At 36.3% G+C, this 25894-nt stretch overlaps 1 protein-coding gene across 2 annotated transcripts in view; it reads left to right on the top strand.

Moving 5' to 3' along the window:
- Nucleotides 1–1233: 1233 nt before the first annotated feature.
- LOC136200956 (isoamylase 1, chloroplastic) overlaps nucleotides 1234–25894 on the top strand; it is a 33628-nt gene continuing 8967 nt past the window's right edge. Inside the window, exons 1-11 of one of the 2 annotated variants that reach the window (XM_065991462.1) lie at nucleotides 1234–1694; nucleotides 1785–1967; nucleotides 2650–2742; nucleotides 3287–3439; nucleotides 6319–6410; nucleotides 7225–7366; nucleotides 7699–7806; nucleotides 9169–9254; nucleotides 17178–17249; nucleotides 17348–17474; nucleotides 21160–21246. In XM_065991462.1, the coding sequence (XP_065847534.1) occupies nucleotides 1344–1694; nucleotides 1785–1967; nucleotides 2650–2742; nucleotides 3287–3439; nucleotides 6319–6410; nucleotides 7225–7366; nucleotides 7699–7806; nucleotides 9169–9254; nucleotides 17178–17249; nucleotides 17348–17474; nucleotides 21160–21246 (1494 nt within the window). In that variant the 5' untranslated portion in view covers nucleotides 1234–1343. The remainder of the gene's footprint in view (nucleotides 1695–1784; nucleotides 1968–2649; nucleotides 2743–3286; nucleotides 3440–6318; nucleotides 6411–7224; nucleotides 7367–7698; nucleotides 7807–9168; nucleotides 9255–17177; nucleotides 17250–17347; nucleotides 17475–21159; nucleotides 21247–25894) is intronic. The other variant, XM_065991469.1, reaches the window with a different exon arrangement.

Genomic DNA, 25894 nt, shown 5'->3' with positions numbered 1-25894 from the left:
TCTAAATTAGCGTTTTCATCCCAAAACTCTCTCTCAAACTTCTCTCCACCAAACACTCCAATTAGCGGTTTCAGTGGTCAAACCTCTAAAGTTGGTCAAAACCGCTCTTTTTATCCCAAAACGCTCTTTATCAAACAAGGTCATAATCTTGTTACTAGTAACAATATCAAATGGATAGAGAGGAAAAGGGAAGAGAGAGTGAGTAGTCTCATATAACAGGGGATTTTATAATAGGGTCTGGGTCTTCCAAGTAAGAAAAAAAGACCTTCCATATATCTGTTGACAACTGTAAATTAAAACAATTTTTTAATTTTTTAAAAACTTAAAACACTGTCCCAGAAAATTAAAACCACCATCTCTATTGTTTCTTTCTCCATAGCATCTGTCACCCATGAAGTTCAGCTGTTGGTGATCATCAATCTTTATAATTCACAGGAACCCAAATTAAAAGTGTAAAAAACGATTCCTAGAAAAATACTCTGATCAAGTGCCTCATTCTCCATCACATCCGTCGCCGATTAAGAGCCGGTCGGCACTATTCTCCTTCGGCTTGTTCATCAGAGAAATTATGGCTATGTTCTCTTTTTGTAATTTCACCTTTGTTGAATTGAATCTAATAATCAATAACTTCTTTGTTTGATTCCATCGTTTTTTTCCAATGAATCTGAAACTTAGTTTTGGTTTGGACCAGTTCACCAGTTTTACTTGATTAACAATTATATGATGTTTTTAAAGGAGTAAAACTTTCTTAGCTTTGTTCTTTGAAGAATCTACAAAGTCCCAGAAAAATAAAACCACCGACCGACCAGTGGGAAAAGAACTTGATCGGAACATAGAGAATAGAAGCTATGGAGGTGGAGTTGATCGGCAGTTTTTAATTTGGGTTTTAAAAAATTAAAAAATTGTTTTAATTTACAAGTGTCAACAGATATATGGAAGGTCTTTTTTCTTACTTGGAAGACCCGGACCCTATTATAAAATCCCCATATAACAGAGAGTGAATTACACTCTCTCACAGCTCTCAATGGGAGGGATTGCATTGCTGAAAATTAGGATTTGATTGCTGATTTTTGAAGAATAGGGAGCTAATTGATTCTTAGGAAATAGTTGAAGGAGCTAGATGGGGCTTTTGCCTTAAATTATAAATTAGGATTTTAGAAACAATGAGTTGACTCTTCATTAGTTCAATCATTTGAATATTAAATTAAAATAACTATTATTAAAATATAAATTAGGATTTTAGAAACAACTGCTCTCACTTCTCTGCTTTTCTAACCTCCACCGAAAACCCCCACGGCTGCCGGAACGGCGTCGACTATTACGAGCTTGTCACCTCTTTAATCATGGAGTTAAAACAATTTCCTCCTTCGAGCCTTCTCTGTGTTCCTCTTCTTTATCCTATTAAGAGGGTGGGTGTTGGTGGTCAATTTCTCAAACTCAATTCCGCACAAACAAGATGCTCTTCCATTTCCATTTCTCATTTTCCTTCGGTTAATGCCGTCCGAAGAGATGGAGGAGCAGAGGTGGAGACTGCACTTCTTGTCGACAAGCCTGTGTTAAGGTATGAGGTTTTTGAGGGATATCCGGCGCCATTTGGGGCCAAGCTTGTTGATGGGGGAGTTAATTTTTCTATCTATTCTAGCAATGCTGTTTCTGCTTCTCTCTGTTTAATTTCTCTCAATGATTTGGCAGAGGTTAGCAATCTTTCTTCTTATTTTTTCCCTGTAAAATGATCTACTTGTGTAGACACTACGAAATTTATCAGTTTTTGGTCCCTGATGCAGAATAGGGTGACTGAAGAGATCCTTCTTGATCCTATTATGAATAGAACTGGGGACATTTGGCATGTTTTTCTCAGAGGAAATTTCAAGGATATGCTCTATGCGTACAAATTTGATGGGAAGTTTTCTCCTGAAGAAGGACATTACTACGACTCCTCTCAGATGGTGTTGGATCCTTACGCAAAAGTGAGTACCTCAATGTTCCTTGATCCCTTGTTTGGAAAAATTGCAATGATTTTTCATGAATAGAATAGAATTCAGTTCAATTACTCATTCATTCACCATGTTTAGAATTGATTTAAAAAAAATCAATTTAGCAATTGATAAATTCATTTGAATATATTTGGATACGTGCCTTTATTAGATGAAAGGAGAGATAAAAAGAAATAGAGAAACAATCTAGAGATAGTTTAGTAATTATATCGAAAATGAATTCATTTCCCACAAAATCATGTCAACTTTAGCATTGTCATGGAACCAATTGAACTACAATCCTAAACTGATACTTCAAGGCCCATTCATATTAATATCTGACACACCAATGCCTATCTTGAAGCTTGCACAACACAGGCCCATATTACCATGTCCTAAAATTAAATTAACAAATGGGGTTGCAACCCTTGATTAGTTGGTTTGATAGCATGTCATGGAATCCAATTTGGTTCCATGACAAACATGATTTGTAATTATTGCCTTCTTTTAATTTTTTCTTGTTCCAAGCACTAGAATTAAAAAAAAAAAAACAATTGAGTTGAATTCCTTGAAAGTTGAACTTTCCAAACTCTCTTTAAATATGTATATGTGTTTTGCTTTTTGGTTCTCTTTTGGCTTCTCAGCTGCTAAGTCTAAATATTTTTTTATTGTCTAGGCAGTTATAAGTAGAGGAGAATATGGTGTTTTGGGACCTGATGATGATTGCTGGCCCCAAATGGCTGGCATGATACCTGCTTCTCAAGATGAGGTACTCAATGCTTCAATTTCTCCCCTTTATATGATTTGTTTATATGTGGGTGTCTTTTTTTAGAATTACAAAACGATCCTTCATTTGATTTGATTATTAGTCAAGCTAACTTCTGTAAGTATATCAATTCTTCATTTGGGTCTGGAAAGGATGTAAAGTTGTTTGATATAAGTATATTTATACAATTATGCCATTGTGTTCATAAAAATTGAAACAATAGGATGAGTAATGTTGTTTATCAGTGTTTAGTTTAGGTTGATCAAATTGCTGTTAAATCTGTGCAATAATAGCTTTACTTGTTTATGTTGGCATTAATGGTTTGACTCGAATATTGATTTATTTCTTGCCAAAATATATTAAATGATTCCCTAAATATATTAGTTTATGCATCTTGTGCAGTTGCACTTCCCACTTAGATATATGTACCCCAATATATTTGAGCACTATTCAATATACTTATTCCAATGTGCTTATACCAATTTTTTCTTCAAATCAATATATTTGATCACTGCTCAGTCATGATTTGGCCTTTTGGCAATTGCAGTTTGACTGGGAAGGGGATTTACCCTTGAAATATCCCCAGAAAGATCTAGTGATATATGAGATGCACATTCGAGGTTTTACAAGGCACGAATCAAGCATGACTGAATTTCCTGGGACATACCTTGGTACAGTGGAAAAGCTTGATCACTTGAAGGTAAGTTTATGTGCTTATATTATGAGCTTACAAGGGTTAATTTTGAAGGCCATAAGAAGATGGGAATTGTTAACATTTTAAACCTAAGGTTATTGCCTGTTTTTGCATCCTACCAATACATATATTTTTTACTACCTAAAAGAGTAAAGGAAACATATCATGTGATCCACTCGATGATTTTGGTTTTCAAATTGGAAACTAAGTCTTTTGATGATTTCATTTAACATGAAACTTAACATTTTGGTCAAGTTTATGTGCATTGTCATTCACTAAGGTTAGTGTAGTGTTTATTCTTTTCGATTTTTTAGGTTTCCTTCATCCCTTTCCCTTGTTTGCAGTGAACAACTACATTAGTATGCTTTTAGGTCATCATACGGGATATGCGGGGATACAGAAAAACAAGTATTCCTTTTTTCTTTATTCTTTTAATTATGGGGATATGCGGGGATACGGCAAAACAAGTATCCTTTTTTCTTTATTCTTTTAATTATGGGGATACACGGGGATATGTTTCAAAGTTAATTAGGTAAAATTTAGAGTTTTTTTAAATAAATTTACAAAAATAGGGGTTAATAAAAAAATTAACATATAAATAATTAATCAAACCAACCATGAGCTAGGATCGAACTCTCCATGAGATTCTTAGTTGCATTACTTATAGCTTCCTTTTAAATAGATTCTATTTATATTAAATTATATTAAACAGAAATTTAATTCTATATTATATTAAATAAAGATTGAAATTCTATGCATCCACCCTTTATTTGCAAAAAAATAAATAAATAACTAAAATCTAATCATTATTAAATGTTTGTAGATGAAGATCGTGAAAATGTCTTAGAATAGTCTTTAGACTTGGTAGTTTAAATAGTTTGAAGTATTAAATTTTCTTTTTTATGAATTAATGACTTATTAGTTATTATGAGTGTTATTTATAGTTTTAGAATGACTTATGAATGTGATTTATGGTTTTATATTTTTATGTATGTATATTTGGCATATCCCCTCCGTACTTGCGTCTCATATTTTAAAAAAATGCCGTTTGCCGCACGCATATGAGTACCCGTATCGGTGCTTCATAGGTTTATTCTTTTTGATGTCTTAGGTTTCCTTCATCTCTTTCCCCTGTGTGAAGTGAACAACTATATTGTATTTTTAGGTCATCATATAACTTTGGCTGTAGTTTCACTTGTATATCATTGAAATAATATAGTATAGTCTTCTCATTTATCAAGCAAATGGAAATGAATATGATCTTATTTGGGATGGCAACGGGTAGGGTATCCGTGGGTAATGCCATACCGTTACCTTTACCATTTTATCATTTGAGCTACCCGTTCTGTCTCATTACCCTAACAGGTATACATTCTAAATCTCAATCTCGTCCTACATAGCTCATGGGTACCTGCGGGTACTTTTAGGGCCCGTTTGTTTTACCTATTGTTTGTTTGCTGTTGCTGTTACGATTTGTTGTTTGCTGTTCCTACTTGCTGTTGCTGTTTGCTGTTACGGTTTGCTGTTTGCTGTTGGAAAAAGCGATTCTTTGCTTTTGTAAAAGGCTGCTTTTCAGGTGTAAAAAGTAAACTGGAGGTCACTAACCAAACACCTAATGCTGCTTTTCATGTGTAAAAGGCAAACAAGAATGTCACTAACCAAACACCTAAAACTTTCCATTTCGAACTGAAAAGGCAAACAGAAGCACGAAAAGGAGCACCCAAACGCCCACTTACTCTTTTAAATCAAATTAAATAAGGCAAACAAGAATGTCACTAACCAAACACCTAAAACTCTCAATTTCGAACTGAAAAGGCAAACAGAAGCACGAAAAGGAGCACCCAAACGCCCACTTACTCTTTTAAATCAAATTAAATAAGTAATGATAATATTCAAACTAAATTAAGTAGTAGATTAATAATTTAACTTTAAAAATATATAAGCTATGTCATATATATAAACACTCAAGTATAATTAAGTGATAAGGTGCCAAGTTGCGTTACCTAGGCCTATAATTGCTCCATTTCACAAACGTTGAGGCTAAAATGATGCTATTTTGTATGTTGGGGCTAAATTGACACTTCTCCAAAAATCTTGAGGCTTTTTTGGTACCTTATCCCTATAATTAATAAAAGTGAGTTAGGTTAATGGTTAAAGCTAATTGACTTCATATGTTTGGTTGTGGGATTAAATCTTACCACCAACATATAAAATATCTTTTAATTTTTGTGAGATAAACAGGTAGGGTAATTCAACAGGTAATTTCTTAAATCTCTTGCTTCCTAATATTGTATCCTAGTATCAAGTATTTGGATCGGATGAATATTTTATTGGGGATATAATTTGATGATGTTTGACAATGTTTTCAGTCCATCAGTGACGTCTTCTTCCACTATTTGATATTTTAATATTGCTAGATCTGCAATATAGATGTTGCATATTACAAAATTATGTGCAATCTCTATCTTGAAATGATTATGCTTTCTTAGGAGAAATAAGCGCTTGAATAAAGTTTCAATTGATCTTGATAATCTTTTAGCAGTCTGTGAAATGTGAAATTTATATCTTTTCTGATTTTCTAACCGATTGAAATACTTAATATCACCTGGCACACATTCCATTTAATGTGTTATTTGACTAGAAATTTTAAATAAGAATAATAAATAACTGATTGTTAATTTTGGTGGTCTTTGTGGGTAGCTACTGTGATTGGAATTCAAATTCTTGAAGTAATTATCTCTAGGGATCCACCCACCAAATACATCTAAGTTTATCAAATCCATTGCAAGAGGCTTTGCTAATTTTATTATAGCTTCTGCTATTATGTGGTCCTACATTATTGATGTATCATATATACAATTCCACGTGTGTTTACTGATTTTCAGGAACTTGGTGTCAGTTGCATAGAGCTAATGCCATGCCACGAGTTCAATGAGCTGGAGTACTTCAGTTACAATTCTGTCATGGGTGACTCCAAGTATGGTCATTTTCTACTTCCATTAGTAACTTAGCTACAGCTATATACAAGATCTATAGCTGGTGAATGTATCAGATAATACTATGTCAAATTTTATAGCATCCAATAAAGCCAAATCTGAATTTATTTGCATTCAAGATTCTAAATATAGTGGTAATGGAATGTCAACTCTACTTCGGTGCTGATGAAGCTCGTTAAAGCAATTCAATGAAGCTCATAATTGTCTTATTCTTAATTGTGGTACTTAAATTAACATGACTAGCCATGGACTCAAGGTTATAGGTTATAGAATATAATCCTGGTGGTATCATAAAAATCCAATCATGTTCTGCAATGATTCAAGAGAATCTCATCCTCTGCAGTTACTTTTGTTATTATTTATAGATAGTTTATTTTGTTGCTTTATTTTCCCAATGGAGTCCTTAGGAATCATGACAAATGTTATGTCCTTCATCACAAACTTTGGGCCATAACAACTAAGTTCTTCTGAATTTCAGATATTACTCAGGTTTTAATTGATGTCTTAAACTCGTTATGACATACTACTTAATCTAAAAACTCATTTTAGATCTCCTGTTCTGAGTTCCCTCTTTCTCCAGCGAAGAGCTTGCAGAGCTCTTCTGGCTCCTCCTCCTACGAGAATAGTGCATTCAGAAAAAAATTATTTTGTGGTTCTGGTTCTTTCTGTAAAATACAAAAATAATAAATAATTAAACCTGTTCAATTACATATGTCCTAAATTAAAGAAAAACCATATTTTTAACAAACAAATTAGTCTAGAACTGTTAATTTCTAACCTCATCTCTATCTCCAGGGTCAATTTTTGGGGATATTCGACTATCAATTACTTCTCACCTATGACTAGATATTCTTCGGCTGGGATGCGGAACTGTGGCTGTGATGCAATTAATGAATTCAAGTTTCTAGTTAGAGAAGCTCATAAAAGAGGAATTGAGGTTACAGCTGTTTTCAAAAACCATATTTTCTCATCTTGTTAAGGTTTTTGTCAGCTATATATGAAGTGGACCTTTAACTATCAGCTTGAGCTTTTAGCTAGAACGGTTCCATGACATGGTATCAGAGCAAGTGTGACCAAGTGGTCCTGAGTTTGATTCCTGGCCCTGGTAATATGGGCCTGTGTTGTCACGCTTCAAGCCCAAGTGTGCTTTCGCGTGTGGGGGTGTGTCAGCTATTAATATGAAGTGGACCTTTAACTATGAGCTTGAGCTTTTAGCTAAAACGGTTCCATGACAGTTTTCCAAAGAATAATCTTAATTTTCTTAAGCAGGTAATCATGGATGTTGTCTTCAATCACACAGCAGAAGGAAACGAGAAAGGTCCTATTTTATCTTTTAGAGGAGTAGATAACAGTGTCTATTACATGCTTGCTCCTAAGGTATAGTGCTTGAAGTTACTGCTAGTGTCTTTTGTTATTTAAATGAAGTAATGAATTTATTAGAGAATAAAATAAAGTGATGCATTACTTATGGGTGCGCTGCTGCGTGTTAGTTGCCAGAATTCAAGTTTTAATCTAGAACCACTTTTCCAAAAAATGCATTTTCTCGGGCAAGAAAATCCAGGAATGCAACTTCATCTTGTTTAATATCAAGCAATAATTTTCGCAGAATTGCCAATTTTATTGTTTGGTTAGCTTATCAAAATATGCATACAAATAAGTAAATTTTTATAGCATCCTTATATTCTCAATATATTTAAATACTTATTTATTTGTATCTTTTATTCTATCAAATTACTAATTTTATTATTATTTATTTATCCATTTATTTCTTGACAAATAACCAAGTGCCATATATATATTTTTTTGTTTTGTTTTGTTTTTTCTGCCAAGAAATGTATATAAAGTATATATGGCTCAACTTCGTGATATTTTTAATATTATGAAAGGAACAATGGATGGAATCAGTTAAACTCACTACTCTTTGAATGCTCATTAAAACGTTTCTACTTGAGACTTCGTATTCATTACTAAATAAAAAAAAAGAATCATAAATTTGAATAACTATGCATTATTCGACAAATAACACATAAATAGAAATATAATTCAGGAAAATGTATTTAACCAAGCAATGGTTTAAGTACATTATGTGAGAAAATGGATCAAGAAAGTCCAACCAAAACTATAACTAGGCAGGATAGTGTCTGCATATTTTCTTAAATGTTTTTAGTTGATAGGAACGTGGGATTCACAATTTTAACGATTTATCTTTTTGAGAATTTAACATCTTTAGACAAACTAAATATCAAAATGTTACTTTCTTGAGTGATCCAGACAACCAAACATCCTCATGGATAATTGCATCTTTGAGAGTGTATAAAAGATGAATCTGGATGTTGGAAGAGAAACTTTGTCGTGCACATTTTAGTCGATCTATTACTTTCTTTTCTTTGTAAATTTTGATTTTGTTTTCTTGTTTGTCAAGTTTTGGTTGATGACTATCTACAAACTTTTTCGTGTACAAGACATTTAATCTTAATATCCTCTCTACTGCTTTATTAAGACATATCAAACTAAACTATACTAGGTAGATCTTTATTTTAATAGTAGACTCAAAATCTGGCAAGCTGTATATCAACTTTGTTTTATATTGGCTTCGGGGATGAATTTGGTTGCTTGACTTACCATTTAGGTTTTTAGCTATTTCAATTTGTTTGAACATTGGATTTAATTATGTGTTTTATATTTACAATTTGTGTAGGTGTTATATAGCAAGTTAATTTTTACTTCATGCCATTATAGGGAGAATTCTATAATTATTCAGGCTGTGGGAACACATTCAATTGCAACCATCCTATTGTGCGCCAATTTATATTAGACTGCTTAAGGTAAATGTATGAGATCTTCCTATGCTCCAATTTATGGCTAAAATCAAAAGTAAAAGAAGAAGGGAAAAATATGTTTTAGTTTCCATTTTCTAAATACCATTTTCTTTGGGGGTAAATAATTTATTAGTCCCCACCTTTTTAGGTAACACACTGTTGTTTAGTTCCTCTATTTTGAAAAACACATTATATGGTTACTATCTTTTGTCACTGTTAACCCTTTGGTTATTGTCTAATTTTTTAGATTTTTAACCAAACATATTTTAGCTTTTAGGACAACCATAGTGCGATACAAAATGGCTTACTATGTTATGTTGTTTGCCTGTTTATGCCGAATTTAGCGGTTAAAAGTCTAAAAATAATAGACAAAGGACAAAAGGTTAACCGTGACAAAGGATAAGGACCTTATAATGCATTTTTCAAAATAGGGGGACTAAATAGTGTGTTAGGTAAAAAGGAGAGGCCTAACAAATTATTTGTTGGTATGATAAAAATTATGTTCTACATTATTCAAGGAATGGTTGAGAACTCATTTTTTTTGTTGTTGTTTCCATGTTCTTATATCGGAGATAGTGAAATGACCATCTGTTAAGAAAGTAAAAATGTTAAAAAGCTGTGACTATTTTCTTGTTGGATTTGTTAATTATTTTTGGAGCCTTTACCCATGAGCTTAATTTTTTGGTTGAGTGGTTGTGATATTCGAGCTTCTTTAGATCAATAATAAGTCTAGGGTACGAATTTTGGCAACACCATTTATTTATTAATATGTTAGCTTGGGTCTTTGCTTGTTCACACTTCAAGCCTGAAGGCTATTCACTATTTTTTGTGTTAGAGATAATAAAATTGTATTTAACCTTCACCCATCAACTTAAGCTTTGAGTAGTTTTTTCATGGAATTTATATTTTCAATACTTTGTGCATAGGTTGTATTTCTTTATCTAAATTGTTGTCAATGCATATTTTTTAGAACAAAATGAAGACCAATAATAGAACGTAATGATATATGTAGACTACATTTTAGACTCAATTTGTTTATTGCATTATATTTGAATATCACTTGATCGTTATTAGCCAAATTGTAATTAATGAAATGCATGCCAAATGCTGTTGATGGATTGCTGGAGCATGCGTAGGCTTCTCAAGAGTTGTTGGTAGAACTAACGTGTCTCTTTGATTTTAGGAGTAATGTCAGGATCTAGTTATATATAATTATATATATATATATATATAGTCTGTAATACTTAAAGATTAAGAGATTCTAATATGGAGTATTTTACATGGTATAAGAGCTAAGGTCTCTTGAAATTTTTTTCCATTTCTGGGTTGCATTTCCCAGTGAGTGACTGTTAGAGAGTTTGGGTCTCTTTGAGTGATTTTTCTTTTTTTTTCGGGTTCAGTTTGTCTCACTGCCCCTGCCACTCATCTCCTTGTGTCGAAATCAGCTCCTCCCCAAAATCCGGACATTGTCCGTGCAGCGGTTGTGGCTCATGCGCCTCCTATCTTTGTCCCCACCTCTCCCATGTTGAGGCGCGTAGCATCTCCGTTTCAGTTCCGACTTACTTTTCCTGTGTCGCCCCTTCATTTTTGGCCGTCCTGTGGTGTCACCTGTCTCGGGAAAATCTTCCTCTAAATTTGTTGTGTCTGTTCTTGGATTTTAGTATGCTTGTTATGATCCTTACTGAAATTTCATTTATCCCATCCTGAACTAATCATATGGCAGACAAGCGTGAAAAGGAACTCGTCACTCAACTCATATTAAGCTCTTCTAACATTACGGATAAAAAATTAATCGGGAGTCAATATTATACTTAGTGGCAACGAACTATCCATAGGTTTCTAAATAGTGCTGGTTTAAAGGAACATTTAACTAGTAATCCTCCACCTAAAACAAATGTTGATGTCTTTGAGTAATGGTTAATGTAGAACTATAAACTGTTTAATCAAATTCAAAACACTCTCAATCCCATTGTTGATGATGTTATGACTCATCTTCATATTTTGGTACTAAAGAATTATCGTGCAAAACAAAAAAAATGATCACTTTTGCAATATTATACTGAAGTGAAACACACATACAAAGAAGAGAACAATATGTTTCTCATTATGTTTGATGTGAAATAAATGCAAGCACAGAAGGAGCATGTCTAGTTACGTGTGCCTGCACATAGTTATTGACTAATGGGACATTTCCCTCTTATGCGGAAGTCTATGCTCATTTGCTTAACGTCTATAAAGATAGCGTAATAGTTTCTGGTACGATGTCCACAGACACAGTAGGATTGGTAAGCAATGTTGGTCAAGGTCGTAAAGGTGGAAACAATACTATTCCCGGCGCCAATCGTAGCTCCCTTCGTACTTGTTATCATTGTGGGGGAGAGGAGCATTTTAAGAAGAACAGCTAGAATTTCATGGTAAACCACCACATTACTCGTTACAGAATGCTCCTATATATGGCAACTTAGGATGACATCTTACCAACACTTTCCTCCAGTTGAGTCCGGTGCTACTGATCATATGATCCAGAACACGTGTTTTTTTTTTCTTTTCAATATCTGGCGAATTTACCATCCATTATGTTAGCCAATGGAGTAAGTGCTTCTGCAATTGGACAACGAACAACTTACCCAACATCCACTCCTTTATCATCTATTTTATACTTACCCACTTTTCCTCTAAACTTATTATTGGTTAGCCAATTTATCAAGACTCTTAACTATTGTCTTGTATTCTATCCTACTTGTCTTTCCAGGAACTTGGTGAATGGATTGTGTGCTCTTGATTCGACCTTTCGACAAGTGCCAAGATCCATTGCATGCACAAGCTCACCTTTTTTACAACTTCACTGTCAATTTGGTCATCCGTCTTTTCCAGTTCTACTAAAGTTATGTCCTAGTCTTCCGCCACTAATTTGGAGTATGAAGCTTGTCAGATTGTTCAACATCACAAAGTTTTGTACTCTCCACAGCGTGTCGAGTCTTCTTTTTATTTGGTGCACAATGATGTATGAGGTCCTTGTCCTGCTGTGTCCAAACTTGGTTCTCGTTATTTTGTGATATTTGTTCATGATTATTCTTGTGTCACTTGTCTTTATCCTATGAAATATCGTTCAAAATTATTTACTACTTTTTGTACTTTTCATGTTGAGATTCGCACAATAGTTAACAAATCTATTTGTATTTTCAGAAGTGATAATGCTAAAGAATATGTATCTAGCAAATTCCAATCTTATCTTTCCCATTATGGCATTATCCATTAGACTTCTTGCGTTGTTATCTCTCATCAATACGGTGTTGCGGAACATAAGATTTGTCACTTGCTAGTTTCTCGGGCACTGCTGCTTCATATGCACGTTCCCAAAGGTTTATGAGCAGATGGGGATTCCACTAAAGGTTTATGCCAGATTCCATACTCCCTTCTTTTTCCCTTATCTTTATCTTATTGCACCTTTTGTTTTTTAGTGTACTTGTTTTGTTCAAGTCATGCAACCGCAAATCTCCATACTTGATTCCAAATCAATCAAGTGTATCTTTGTGGGTTATTCTCGCACAAAAAGGATATTGTTATTATTTTCCTTTGGATCGTTATTTGGTGTCGACTGATGTTACCTTTCTTGAAAGCACTCCTTTCTATGGTCTTTTATGAGCTTCTTCTACTAATGTCTCTAGCACGTTTGACAATGGTTGTATTGTTTATACTATAAGTGAGCATGTGCTCTTTGTTCCTTCCCAACCGGTTATTCATCAAGTTTATTCTTGGCGTGTGCCTCCTTCGAGTGCAGCACACCCCAGTTCTCCTGATGCCGGTGTCCCCCTTATTGTTTTGTCTCCCGATCCTTTACCATCTTCAGATCCCAGCCTTGACCTTCCTATCACCCTACAGAAAAGTAATTGCCAATCCCGTTTCTTCATTTGTATGTTATGATGTGTTATCACCTTCCTCCAAATCTTTTGTTGCCTTTTTAGATTCGGTTGATGTTCCTTCCTCTCTTTGTGAGGCACCAAGTCATCTTGGTTAGCTTAAAGCAATGCAAGAAGATATTCATGCCCTTGAACAAAATCATACTTAGAATCTTGTGTCTCTTTCTTTTCAAAAGCGTGCTATCGGTTGCAAATGGGTGTTCATCGTGAAATTCAACCCGGATGGCTCTGCTGCTCTACTGAAAGCTCGCTTGGCATCGACTATTTAGAGACATTTTCCTCTATTGCCAAATGTTGAACAGTGATTTATGTGAGGAAGTTTATATAGAGAAACCACATGGGTTTTGTTGCTCAGGGGATGTTCGGGAAAGTTTGTAGGTTATGTAGGTCCTTGTATGGCTTGAAGTAATCTCAACGTGCCTTGTTTGGCTGATCTAGTGATGCCGTAATTGAATTTGGTCTTCATTGAAGTACCTATGTTCATTCTATGTTTTACTCATCATATAGTTGTGGGTGCATTTTACTAGCGGTCTATGTTGATGATATCGTAATTAATGGAAATGATAAGATTGGCATTACGAAACAGAAAGAATTCCTTGGTACTTGTTTTCAGACGAAGGACCTAGGACGATTGTAATATTTCTTGGGGATTGAAGTTTTTCGTAGTCGTAGGGTGATTTATCCTACTCAGGGAAAATATTGCCTAGACATATTAAATGATACTGGATTGATTGAGGCAAAGACTTGTGATGCACCTATGATACTGAATGGGAAGGTGAAGGCTGACGACAGAGATGAAACATCGGAAAATTGAACTATCTTACTACAATCACTTGTCCTGGTATTTCCTTTCTAGTGAATGCTGTAAGACAATTCATGTCATCTCCTAACACTTCACATTGGTCATATTCTGAGATATTTAAAAAGGACTTCGGGGTATGGTATACTATATCAAAATCACGGTGATCATATTGTAGAAGGTTTTACATATGCATATTACGTAGGTGATCTTACAGGTAGGCATTCTACCACAGGTTATTGTGTATTTTTCGGAAGCAACCTCGTATCCTGTAAGACTAAAAAGGCGAGTGTGGTATCTAGATTCAGTGCAAAATTTGAATATAAAACTATGGCACAAACTACGTGTGAACTTGTATGGCTACATCATCTACTTGGTGAGATTGGGTTTGCTCAAGCGAAACCGATAAAGTCATGATGTGACTGCCACATGTCAGAACAAGGGGGAGCAACTAAAATCGGATTAACTATATATGTACAAGGTTGGACATGATTAATATCTATGCTCCAGCTTGAGTGAGTGTTATTAATGAATAGCATGTCTAAGGCTGTTGAAGGGCTGCTAGAGCTGTTGGAGCATGCTTAGGCTACTTGTAGGGTCAATATGTCTCCTTGACTTTAGGGATAATACCAATAGCTAGTTGTATATGTGTGTGCATGTAATACAGAAAGATTAAAAATAAGGGAAAATATGTTAGGTAAAAATGAGGGACTAAACTGTTGCATAACACAAAAGTTAAGGACTAAACAATGTATTATTAAAATACGAGGACTAAACAATGTATTATTAAAATACGAGGACTAAACAATGTCTTAGGTAAAAACGTAGGTTCTAATAAATTATTTACCCAAAGATTTATCTATAGGTATAATTAACTTTCTAAATATGGTTCCTTGGGGGAAGTGAATGTACAAAAATATACAAAATTTTCTTATCAATTGATTGCTCTTATATTGATGGGTTAATACATCATTTGCTCTTTGAACTTATCCAAAAACGTTGATTGACCTCCTGAACTTTCAAAGTGTCTCGATAGCCCCCTCAATTTGTATAAAATGTTCACAGGGTCCCATCAACTTGCGTAAAATGTAACCAATTAATCACTCAATTGCAAAAAAGTAAGTTGCATGCGGAAAATGTGTTGCACGCACCTTAGAAAAGTAAAACAACCAAGGTTGAGGTATCCGGTTCTAATATTATAGAAGATAAGTTTTACAGTTGAGCAAGTAAGAACGTCCTTTTTAATATGTTTTAGTCCATTCTCTGAATTATGTAATAACATTTTAAGATGCGTGCAATACATCTTCCGCATGTAACTTACTTTTTTACAAGATGTAACTTACTTTTTTACAACCGAATGATTAATTGATTACATTTTACGCAAGTTAAAGGGGTTATCTGCACATTTTATGCAAGTTGAGGGGGCTATCGAGAGGCACTTTAAAAGTTCATAGGGCCAATCAACCTTTTTGAATAAGTTTAGGGGGCAAATGATATATTAAGCCTATATTGATTTAGCGACATTAGTTTTGTGCATGAGCCTCTTTCTTAATCCTAAGGTTGCTCTACCATATATGGCATGGTGCCGTGAAGAAGAATAAGCAAGTGAAAGTACCTAACTCTACTTTTATCAATAACCAAAAGGAAAAAGCCGTTTTGAGTACCTTCGTCTTCATTTTTTAGTGCATTAAGCCCTGGATCTTTTTTTGGACACATTAGACCGTAGGCATTTATTTTTTTGTCACACTAAGTCATTGCTTGCCAAATTAGTTAGTTGTGATCATCTAATTCAGTTAAAAATGTATTATTCATTATGAAATGATATCTTTTACGGCTCGAAATAAGGTCTTTAAAGTTTCTCAATAGTCACATTACACATCAAAAACTGCATTTGAACGGTTAAAAATACAAATTCCGAACGCACGTGAAATGAATAACACCTTGCTAACCGAGTTTTATGTTCAAAGCTGACTTTTTTGGTCATCATGGGCTTAATGTGATAAAAAAAATAGAAGATGGAGCCTTGGAAGGCTTATTGTGTCCAAATAAAAGACTAAAGACTTATTAATGAACCAAAAAATGAATGATCAGGGTCCTCGGGATGCTTTTTTCCTAATCAAAATTGTACCCCTAATCAAAGTTCGGAATCCAACTAAATGTGTTACACGAGAGAACTTATGAGAACAAAAACCCAAATTTCCAAATGGTATTGCAAATTGCATCTTTTTCCCTTCGCAATGGCTATTTGGGGAATCAAGCTAAATGGGTTACACGAGAGAACTTATGAGAACAAAAACCCAAATTTCCAAATAGTATTGCAAATTGCATCTTTTTCCCCTTGCATCGGCTATTTGGGAAGGTTGGTCGAAGTTGTTGAATTCCAAATGTTTGACATGACCTATGATACTCGGACTCTTCATTTTGGCTGCCATACTAGTTTCGACACGATATGACACTGACACTGGTATGAAATCTGTGTCAGACATGGTTGAAGAACATAGGATATGGTTATTTTATTTTTTTTGGAGAGCAGTTATTCTTTTTTGAGAGGAGTTATTCTCTTCAAAGAATTTGAAGCCTCATGTAACTTTGAAGAATTTGAAGCGTCTTGTATCTTAGGAATAAAAAACAAACAATAGGTCTCTTTAATTCTCTAATTCTTTCTCTTCCCTCCTAAACCTTAATTGCTCCTACAGTATAAAATCTTCACCAAGAATAAAAAATCCAGTATCCCAGTACTCGTGCCCACAGTATTCCCGTATCCAAAATTTTCAAGCTTGCAGTACTGGATACTCGGATCTGTACCAGTATCGGATACGAGTTTCCAAATCCGTGTAACATAGGACGTGACCTAGTTAAGTTGTATGGAAAACTGTTGCATGGTGTTAGTTTCCCTATCAACACTTATGTCTTCACAGGTTAGTGTTGAACCTTTCTCAGTACATGATTTTTCCATATAACCACTTAGTGATCTCTTAGTCGTGGCATAAAATACATGTTTTTGGTCCAATCCTGTTTGTACTGTGTCATGTTTTTGAAAATATTACATCTATAGGATTTTCTTAATGTTATTGCCTTTTCTATTTCCTACCAATTAATGGGACATCATGATATGTGAATATGTATGTTTATCAATTGTTATTACTGTTCTTTTGTTATTTATTTATTTTTTTAGGTTCACGTATATATAATTGCTGTGTTATATTACAGATACTGGGTAACAGAAATGCATGTTGATGGCTTCCGCTTTGATCTTGCTTCTATAATGACCAGGGGTAGTAGGTTGTATAATGATCTTAATACTCCAATGCTTTAAGCATTTTCTTACTAATCACATTTTTTCATATTCTTATTTTGGTTCTTTTGTTCCCTTTACATAGTCTTTGGGATGCAGTGAACGTATTTGGGAATTCAGTAGAAGGCGACTTCATTACAACTGGTACCCCTCTTAGCAGCCCTCCACTGATTGACATGATTAGTAATGATCCAATACTCAATGATGTGAAGGTATTTTCCTTTTATTCCTTCAAATTTTGGCATAATCCTTCATGTTGGTTGTTGTTACAAACCGCGTGAATACACGGGAACCACATGGGATACCACATAGACTAAAACCATATGAATATATCTTATTCAAGGAGAATACACACACACACACATATATATATATATGTATATTAAGGATACTACTTAGACAGCTGCAACCCATACCTAGACAGACCCATACCTACAAGACCCATACATGCTTACATTATTAGAGTTGTATCTGAAGTAAAGTAATCCTGTAGTGCACCTGATCTAGTTCTTGAATCATATATTAATGATACTATATAACAAGAAGGAATATTTTAGATTATTTTGTCAGAAATCTCATGTCTTTTTAAACTTCATAAATGGTTAGCAACCATTTTTTTCCTATGTGGGTTTATAATGGCAAACCGATTAAAAGCCTAAAAAAGTCCATTAGATATTAGAACTTTAAAAACGATTGTCCATACATTTTAATTAGAGAGGGAGATAGGAGAAAAGGTATCTGCATTTGTATGCACACATTATGTTTGTAGCAGATACACTTTGAGTAAGTAATTGATCGAATTTGGATCTGCTAGATTTTAGTATGTCAAAGGAGTTTCAAGAAGAGCACCCCAATATAAGGCAATTTCGTGTTCGTTCTTTATGGACTTGCATGAATGTGATCTACTGTGTTCTAAACGTAACATTCAAATGGCCTTTGCTTGGATTAACCATTATGATTTTTGTCAATTTTCCTACATAAAAAGATTAGAAAAAAAATAATAATATCGAATGCAGTGCATTAGAGAATAAAAGTGGATAAAAAAGAAAGGATATAGTCAACATGAAAGAGCAAGAGAATAAAAGGAGCTAAGATAGGGCTTTGATGCTACAGAAAGATCGCAGCGTTACATTTGGATGTTGAAATAGAAGTATTGATTGGAGAAAATCTTGGGGATGATGGCGCTTGTGGATTGGCAGGATGACATCTACAAATATTGCAGTGACATTTTTGTGTAAGAAATCAAATATGGTATTTTAACAAATCTGAGAAGTTGCAAGTCCATTATTGGTGGCATTGGTAGGGAACTGGACCTTTGAGACATGTTTATTTCATTCCTAAGCAAGCACATACCTCAATACCTCACTGTGTAGCCTTATGTCACCATAACATAGGTGCTTCAAACATGCACCCATACACTCATTTAGGAACTATGTTCATTGTATAGAACCAAATTTGGCTTATGAAGATTATACTACGAGACTAGCATTTTCTCCATATCTCAATGAATGCAATTGCCTTATCCTACTAAAAATAAGATTTCAAAATTTATCCATTTTCCTTATTTCTTAGGAAGATAGGGGATGTTACACTGTAGTTCAACAATCTTTCCTAGTATAGAGTGCCCATCATGGGCTTCCATAAGGAGCATGAGTTCTCCTACCCTGTCTTCTTATTCGTAGCATTGGTGTCACGATTATTCGAATTATTAGAGAAATTAAAAGGGGAATTATTAGCTATTAATTAGGCGGGTGATTGTTTTACATTTAAGTGTTAATTAGTTGTTATTTAGGACTGTGTACACTGTAATCGTTGTATTATTTACAGCTGTAGGATTCTGTAACTGCTGCCACATCAGCAGTAGGTTTGTCTATATAGTCATGTGTTGTATGGAAAAGGTATCAGATTAATATTGAATGAAAACTATCTCTCTTTCCTTCTTTCTCTCTTCTCTCTACTGTGATTCTCTTCCTAATTCTCTGTTCTCGGTTGATTATGATAGCTGTATGATTGCAAGGGTGGCCAGGTTTAAAAGGATGCTAAATGAAAGCTATGCAATGTTGGGATACCCATGGTATCCATCAGCCCTATCAGCATCCCTATTGCTTTGTGATACTACAAAATCAAGCATGGTCCCGGATTGAAGAATTTGAAGTGCTGCCTCATCTTCAAGATGCAAGGCTTGCTAAGTTTGCTTCATTGATGGTTCAAGAGCCTTCTTGGAGTGTTCTATAGCAACTGATGAGGTAGACTTAATAGTTGAGCATATTGAAAAGGTCTTTTTCGAGGGTCAAAATCCTTTATGCCGACCATTATTTCCATCCCATCATTTTGGCTTTGTCAAACTTGAGAGGGGAATGAGTTCTTTCTACCTTGTACAAGGCTTAAATCCGAGCAATCAAACCCTTGTTTTAGCCCATTATATTCAGGATCATCAAGATGAATTTATGCTGAATGAGAGACTTCATGTTTTTGTGGTGATAGCAAAGCAAGCATTTGATTAACTTGGGCTTCTTCAGGAAAGGATTCTACAAATCCCTCGGCAACTCAATAAATGTCAGTTAGATCTCCCAGTTCTAAAAAGGGTTCGAGATGATGATGACAGTGATGAATATGATGAGCAAAAGGGAAGTGTTAGAGGTTTTGGATTGAGGTACTACTCATTTTCTGGACATGCAAATGCTAGTGATGTCGGGAACAAGTTGTTTTGCTGAAAATGACGGGGAGTAATGAAGTTATGTTTGGGAATGCGTTCCAGCCTTGTGGTGGTGTCCCAATGGTGGCTAAACCTTATGCTTGTTTGCATAAGGATTGGGTTATGAATCAAATCTTGCGGTCCATATTCAAGGTTGCGTTTGGAGCTGATTTAGACAGCATGAATGGATTGAACGAAGAAGAGTTGGCAGCCAACATTGAAGAGGAAGCTTTGGAAAGACAAATTATCTTCATGCTCCTATCACAGAAACAATGAAGAAAGATGACATTTTGTCTAGGTTCCTAAATGAGACAGACTGATAAAACATATTTACGAGACATAACTCTAAACTGTGTGATTGATGGTAAAGACACAACAACAACCACTTTATCCTGGTTCATCTATGTTCTTTGCAAACATCCTGATGTGCAAGAAAAGGTTGCGAATGAAGCGATAAAAGTTTAAGAAGCAAAGGAATTTACAAATCTTGCAGAAATTGCAGCAAAAACTATTGAAAAGAAGAATTATCTCCATGCTGCTATCACAGAAGCACTCATACCCTACCAGGCCTATAGCAGCCTATAGCTGTCTGGTAGCAACCTATGGTTGCCAAGCATGCTTTCATTTATTACACACCCATCACCTATTCTAATGTTTTGCAACCTTAACTTTGATGAACTGTCATTCCTATTAGTGTCTTGTTATTGGATATTACAACATCTTCATATACTATTTCTGTCTTCCATGAATGACTTACATTTTGTTTCTAACCACTAATAGACAATGGCGATATTTTCTCCATCTATTTTCATTTTCTTTTGCCAATACCTTGTCATCTTCATTTTACATGTCTGACTTAATTGATTTTCCTCCTTTGACCATATATTTTTTTTCAGTTTGTGCCTTTCCTAATTTTCTTATTATGTGCTAACCATTTTCATAAACCTTCACCAGTGTCACTGGTTCTTACTCCTGCTATCTTGAGGACTCTTATATATAGTTTGTGCAGTATGTCCATGTTTTTTTTTTCATATACCTTTTGACTTTTGATTTCACATGTTCTAGTTGTTTTTCTTTTTCATGTAAGGTGTAATACACCACCATTTGACATTAAGTAGTTTGATAACTATTATATTGCTAATCATATGTTTATATGTTATGGTTCAAAATTTAACTAATTTCATTTTCACATTGTTGAATAGCTTATAGCTGAAGCATGGGACACAGGAGGGTTGTATCAAGTTGGTTCTTTTCCTCATTGGCAAATATGGTCAGAATGGAATGGGAAGGTCAGTGTGGAAATTGAATTGTTGCATATATTATGATTTTAACTAGTGCTTGTATAAAAATCCTGAATCAAAAGTGATGTAAAATAACCCAAGTGCATTGGCTTTGCTACTTGCCGTGACATATCCTGTTAAAAGGTAACTAGGTAAAAGAAGGAAAGTGTAACTTTTTGTGTAGTGTATGTACATCCTAATGAGGATATGAGACATCCTGTACTAGGAGCAATCCCTGGGAACACTCTGATGGTTAAGTCAGAGAATGCAAGAGATAGATAAAATATAATAGGAAAGGAATGAGAAAGAGAGAATGTTGGGATCTCCTACCAATAGTCTTGCTTTGCCTTTATGTGGGCCATGGGTGCCTCTGCCCCAGATTTAGGTAATGGGTCTACCTTGTTGTGATGGACCTTGCTTTTGTTGTGATGGGTTCTACTTGGCTTGGTCCATATACCTCGTCAATTAGTCCTCCTTTCGACGGACTGCTTGGAATTCCGAACTATTATATGGGGTGAGGGGGGGGGGGGGGGGGTGCTCGACCATTAGAGATTGGTTTGTGTTGCCGAAGTCGTGGATTTTGATGGAAGCTTTAGTGTGAACTGTCTGAAAATTCCAGATGCTTTATAAGTTGCTGCCAGTTTGATTTTGAAGAGGCGGCTTTTGATCATTTGCACTCATCATTAATTGTAGCTGGATTTTGGCGATGTTTTATGGACATGTGTCGTAGTTGTAGAAGGGGTCGCTTCGTTTCCCGGTGACCTTTTGTATGGACATATGGTGGCTATAAATAATAGCGATTGTTATGTTCCAGAATCTTTTTTGGCAAAGTTTTTTTCCACGAAAAGTTATTCTTCTCAACTTGAAAAGACTTATGTTGTTTGTCTGTGCTATGTGCTGGACATTGGTGGTTGGTGGACACGCCGGATTGCACTAGGTTTCCAATTGGGTGCATTCGCGAACTGAGAGAACTACTTTTCTTCCTTTTCTAGTTTTTTGAGGTTTACCTTTGCATTTTGTTTTAATTTGCCGATTATGTCTAGTGAAATCAGTCGTGGGAAAGTGGTAGGTCTGTCTAGTGTAGTGCTAAAGGACCCAACCTTGGTGGATCGCAGTCGAGTGAGGGAAAGGAAACTTAAAGTGGTTGCGACGAAGGGTGAGTGTGGTACTGAGGGAGGGGGAGTGAAGAAGAGTAGTGGTCAACCGCGCGTACGGAAGCCGTCGGTGGTTAAGTTGGAGCTGTTTTTTTCTTGATCGACGTTAGGTGTGAGATTGGGCTGTCTTGAGGTGGAGGTGAACGTGTCGGCAGAGTTGTTACGTGATGGTTTGGCGCTGGTAGATTTATACTAGAGGATGCGAAAAAAGGTCTGGCCTATAGGGCCGGTGTATTGGGTCGAATGGTGTGAGGTTTGATCTAGCCCATAAGCGTAAGGCATCAAACTCCAAAAGGTTGGAGGAGGCATCTTCTATCATTGCGCGAAAGGATTTCGGGGGTGGGGGGGATAGGGACTGCTTATAGGATTGGTCTGTATTAACTGACTGCTTTGTTGGAGGATGTGAGGGAGAACGACCAAGTATCACAGAAGGAAGTGATCGTATACTTGGAGCATTTCGAGGCTAGGATAAAGTTGTCGTTGCTCCTGTTTTTTGTAGAGGTTCTGAGAGAGTTTGACTTTTGCCCGGGGTAGATTCATTCTAACGGGTGGCAGATGATGGTGGGTTTCTACTCACTGTGTCGGGAAGCTAGTACAGGGCTAAGGGTCTGGTATTTCGTAAGGTTTTAAATCATCAAAAAGGGAAAGGTCGCAACATGTGACGTTTTCTCATCCAAAGTTCAATGTGATCGATGGTCTATCCGACAAGCTGCCAGAGTGGAGGAACAGGTTCTTTAAAGTGTCACTTGTGGAGCGGGAGTTCCCTCATCGAGTGAATTGGAACCCTCAGGCAACGGATCATGGGACCTGGTCGAGAGGTAGATGATGGAAGAGTTGAAGTTGGTGTCCTATCTTGAGGGGATTCCTCTGAACCCGAAACAAGATGTGCTGGTGCAAATCGAGAATTTCATGTTGGCTGGATGGCACATATGGAATCAATGGCGGTTAGTTCACCTGACAGGTTGGACGCCACAAACTTTGGAGAAATGGATGGTTGCCCGGGAGTTTACAGTCCAGGATATGTCGGAGTTGGAGTCCATAATCGTGAATGTGGCTATACATGCTGAGCTGTTCGAAAGAGGGTCTTATTGATTTTTGTATTATGTGTTGTTTGTATGATCTTAACTGTCTAATGCTCGCTAGATTTTGATGACTTGGAGTATGAGTTTGATTTGTTGCCTCTTGGTCGGGCTTATACTGATGTTCCGGTTGACCTGCCATCATTCGATTCGTTTGACAAGAACCAATCGCTCTAGTATATCTTTAGATTGTCTACGTCGATTGGGATGTCGAAGGGGAAAGTGTTCCTGCGGAATGGGAGGTTGCCCAGGATCAGGAAGTGGTTGCGGCAAATACTGTCGGTGGCGACTGGAGGAAGGAGATGGTGTTGACCAGACCGGTGAAGTGCTTATCAAGACGAGATGTACTGAGTGTAGTGCAAGGAAGTTGGCCAATAAGAGGGTTCGGAAGTCAGCGTAGAGACCGGTAGGGAGTAGAGTAGGAGGCCTAGGCTGGAGGTGGATGATCATGTTGGTGGGGAGGGATCCATACTCAAGCCAATTGATTTTAGTGTGGCAGAGCCCTCGGCTTGTTCGACGCCACAGAGAGCTGCGTTCATGGCTGATATGGAGACGCCGGGAGGAAGAGTTGGAGAGCCATTGGGCTACTGCGATAGGGAGGACAATCAAACTGCAAAAACTTCGTGAAGGAGAAAAAATGGTCGCTGATCTAGGAGCTTCATGAGATGCGGAGACTTTGTTGCAGAAGGATCTAGACGAGAGTAAGCAGAAGGTGAAGGACATGTCGGCGGCAACTATAAAGAGCGAGGAGGCATTGAGTTTTGCGATGGAATGGGCCCATGTGGAGAAGAAGAGATTATGGTGGGAGAAAGAGTTGGCGCAGTTGCGCATGGATGCTGATTATGAGAAGAGCGTTTTTGAGAAAGCGCTCGTCGAGGCTCGCCTTCGGGCGGATACAATGGAGAAGAAGTTGGAGTTTGCGCGGCAAAGTTATGAGATTGTGTAGAAAGAAACTGCAGACTTGAAGGCTTTTACTGCTAATCAGGAGAAGAGATTGATGCAAGTGGATATGGCATTGATGCTTGAAGCGGCACAGTGCTGGTTTTGCCATTCCAAAGCAAGTGGTGCTCGTTTTGGATCCCTATGATGCGGACGCCTGTAGTAGGGCGATAACCTTTGTTAATAGTCTTCCTTGATAGTTTTGTGTTGTATGTTTGTAATTTTGATCTCTTCGGAGACTGAAACTTGTTGTGTAACAGTATTTTGACCCTTGGTGGGAATGTAAAGAGCTTCTGACCAGCGATTGATGTATTTGTACTATATGTTTTATCCTGATTTGTCTTGTGAATCTTTCATTTCTAAAAAATCTTCGCATGCTCGAGGGTAATGATGGAAATTTTTACTTCAGTGTTGTTGGAGAAGATTTTGAGCATCTCTTAGTAATTGGGGTTCCTCCGTTTTAGTGCTATAAATTAGATCTTTACTTATTTGTGGAAAAAAGATCCTTAGATCCGGCATAGTTCAGTTAAACCTTTGATGTTGTTTTTCACCGGAAAAGATGTCGTTAAGGAACGTGATTGAGGCGGCTAAGGTAACTTCGGTTCAGCAAGCGATTTCGAGATGCCTCATTTGTATGTGTATCGGCTCCCTGGGTCTCCGGAGAGAGAGGTTGTAGAGTATATAGGTGGGAAACCTAACTATGGGAGCATTCTGTCTGGTGGTCCCCAGAATTGGGTTGTTCGCGCACACATGCTTTAGTTATTAGGGGAGGCTCATGTACTGATTCTTATGAGACGGTTCCTAGTCACTCGTCCATGATGAAGAAAGCCTTTGGGTCTTGTAGTATTTCGCAGATAGGTGTGGATTTGTTGGGTCAATGTGTTGGAGGGTTGACGCAATCGCATCCTACGTGGGTGAAGAAACTTTTGCAAGATGAGGAGGCTTGGATGGCGGGGGGGGGGGGGGGGGGGGGGGGGTCCGATTGATTTGAAGTTGGCGGGACGACGTGCTGGTTGGTACACTTCTCCCACTAATCCGAATGGACCCTTGTTTGTTGATTGTAGGGGTGAGCATGGTCCGGTTCGGTCCAAAAACCGAACCGAACCGAATTGGACCGAACCAAATTTCTTGTATTTTTTAGGATCAAACCAAACCAAACTATAATTTGGTTCGGTTTGGTTCGGTCCGGTTTGTGTTTGGACCGAACAGAGAACAATCATAACATGTTCGAGATATTGAGTCAATTTTTATTATGTACACCATAAAAATATTCAATGCTCTGCAATGTTTATATAAAAGAAAAATTACTAAGTGAAACATAATATTAGAAGCTAACCCATAAATATAAATTGAAGAAGCATGAAGCAGAAACATAATTATAAAATTAATTAATGGAGAAATGAAAGGAAGAGAATGAGAGTTTTGGTTGGGTGCAATTATTCCAAATAAGTTGTACAGCTCTTTTTATCCTATCAATTTCACAAA

Source organism: Euphorbia lathyris, chromosome 1 (assembly GCF_963576675.1).
Source record: "Euphorbia lathyris chromosome 1, ddEupLath1.1, whole genome shotgun sequence".
NCBI classification, from domain to species: Eukaryota; Viridiplantae; Streptophyta; class Magnoliopsida; order Malpighiales; family Euphorbiaceae; genus Euphorbia; species Euphorbia lathyris.
The sequence above is the reverse complement of the archived record's forward strand: the minus strand, read 5'-3'. Positions and strand labels throughout refer to the sequence as shown.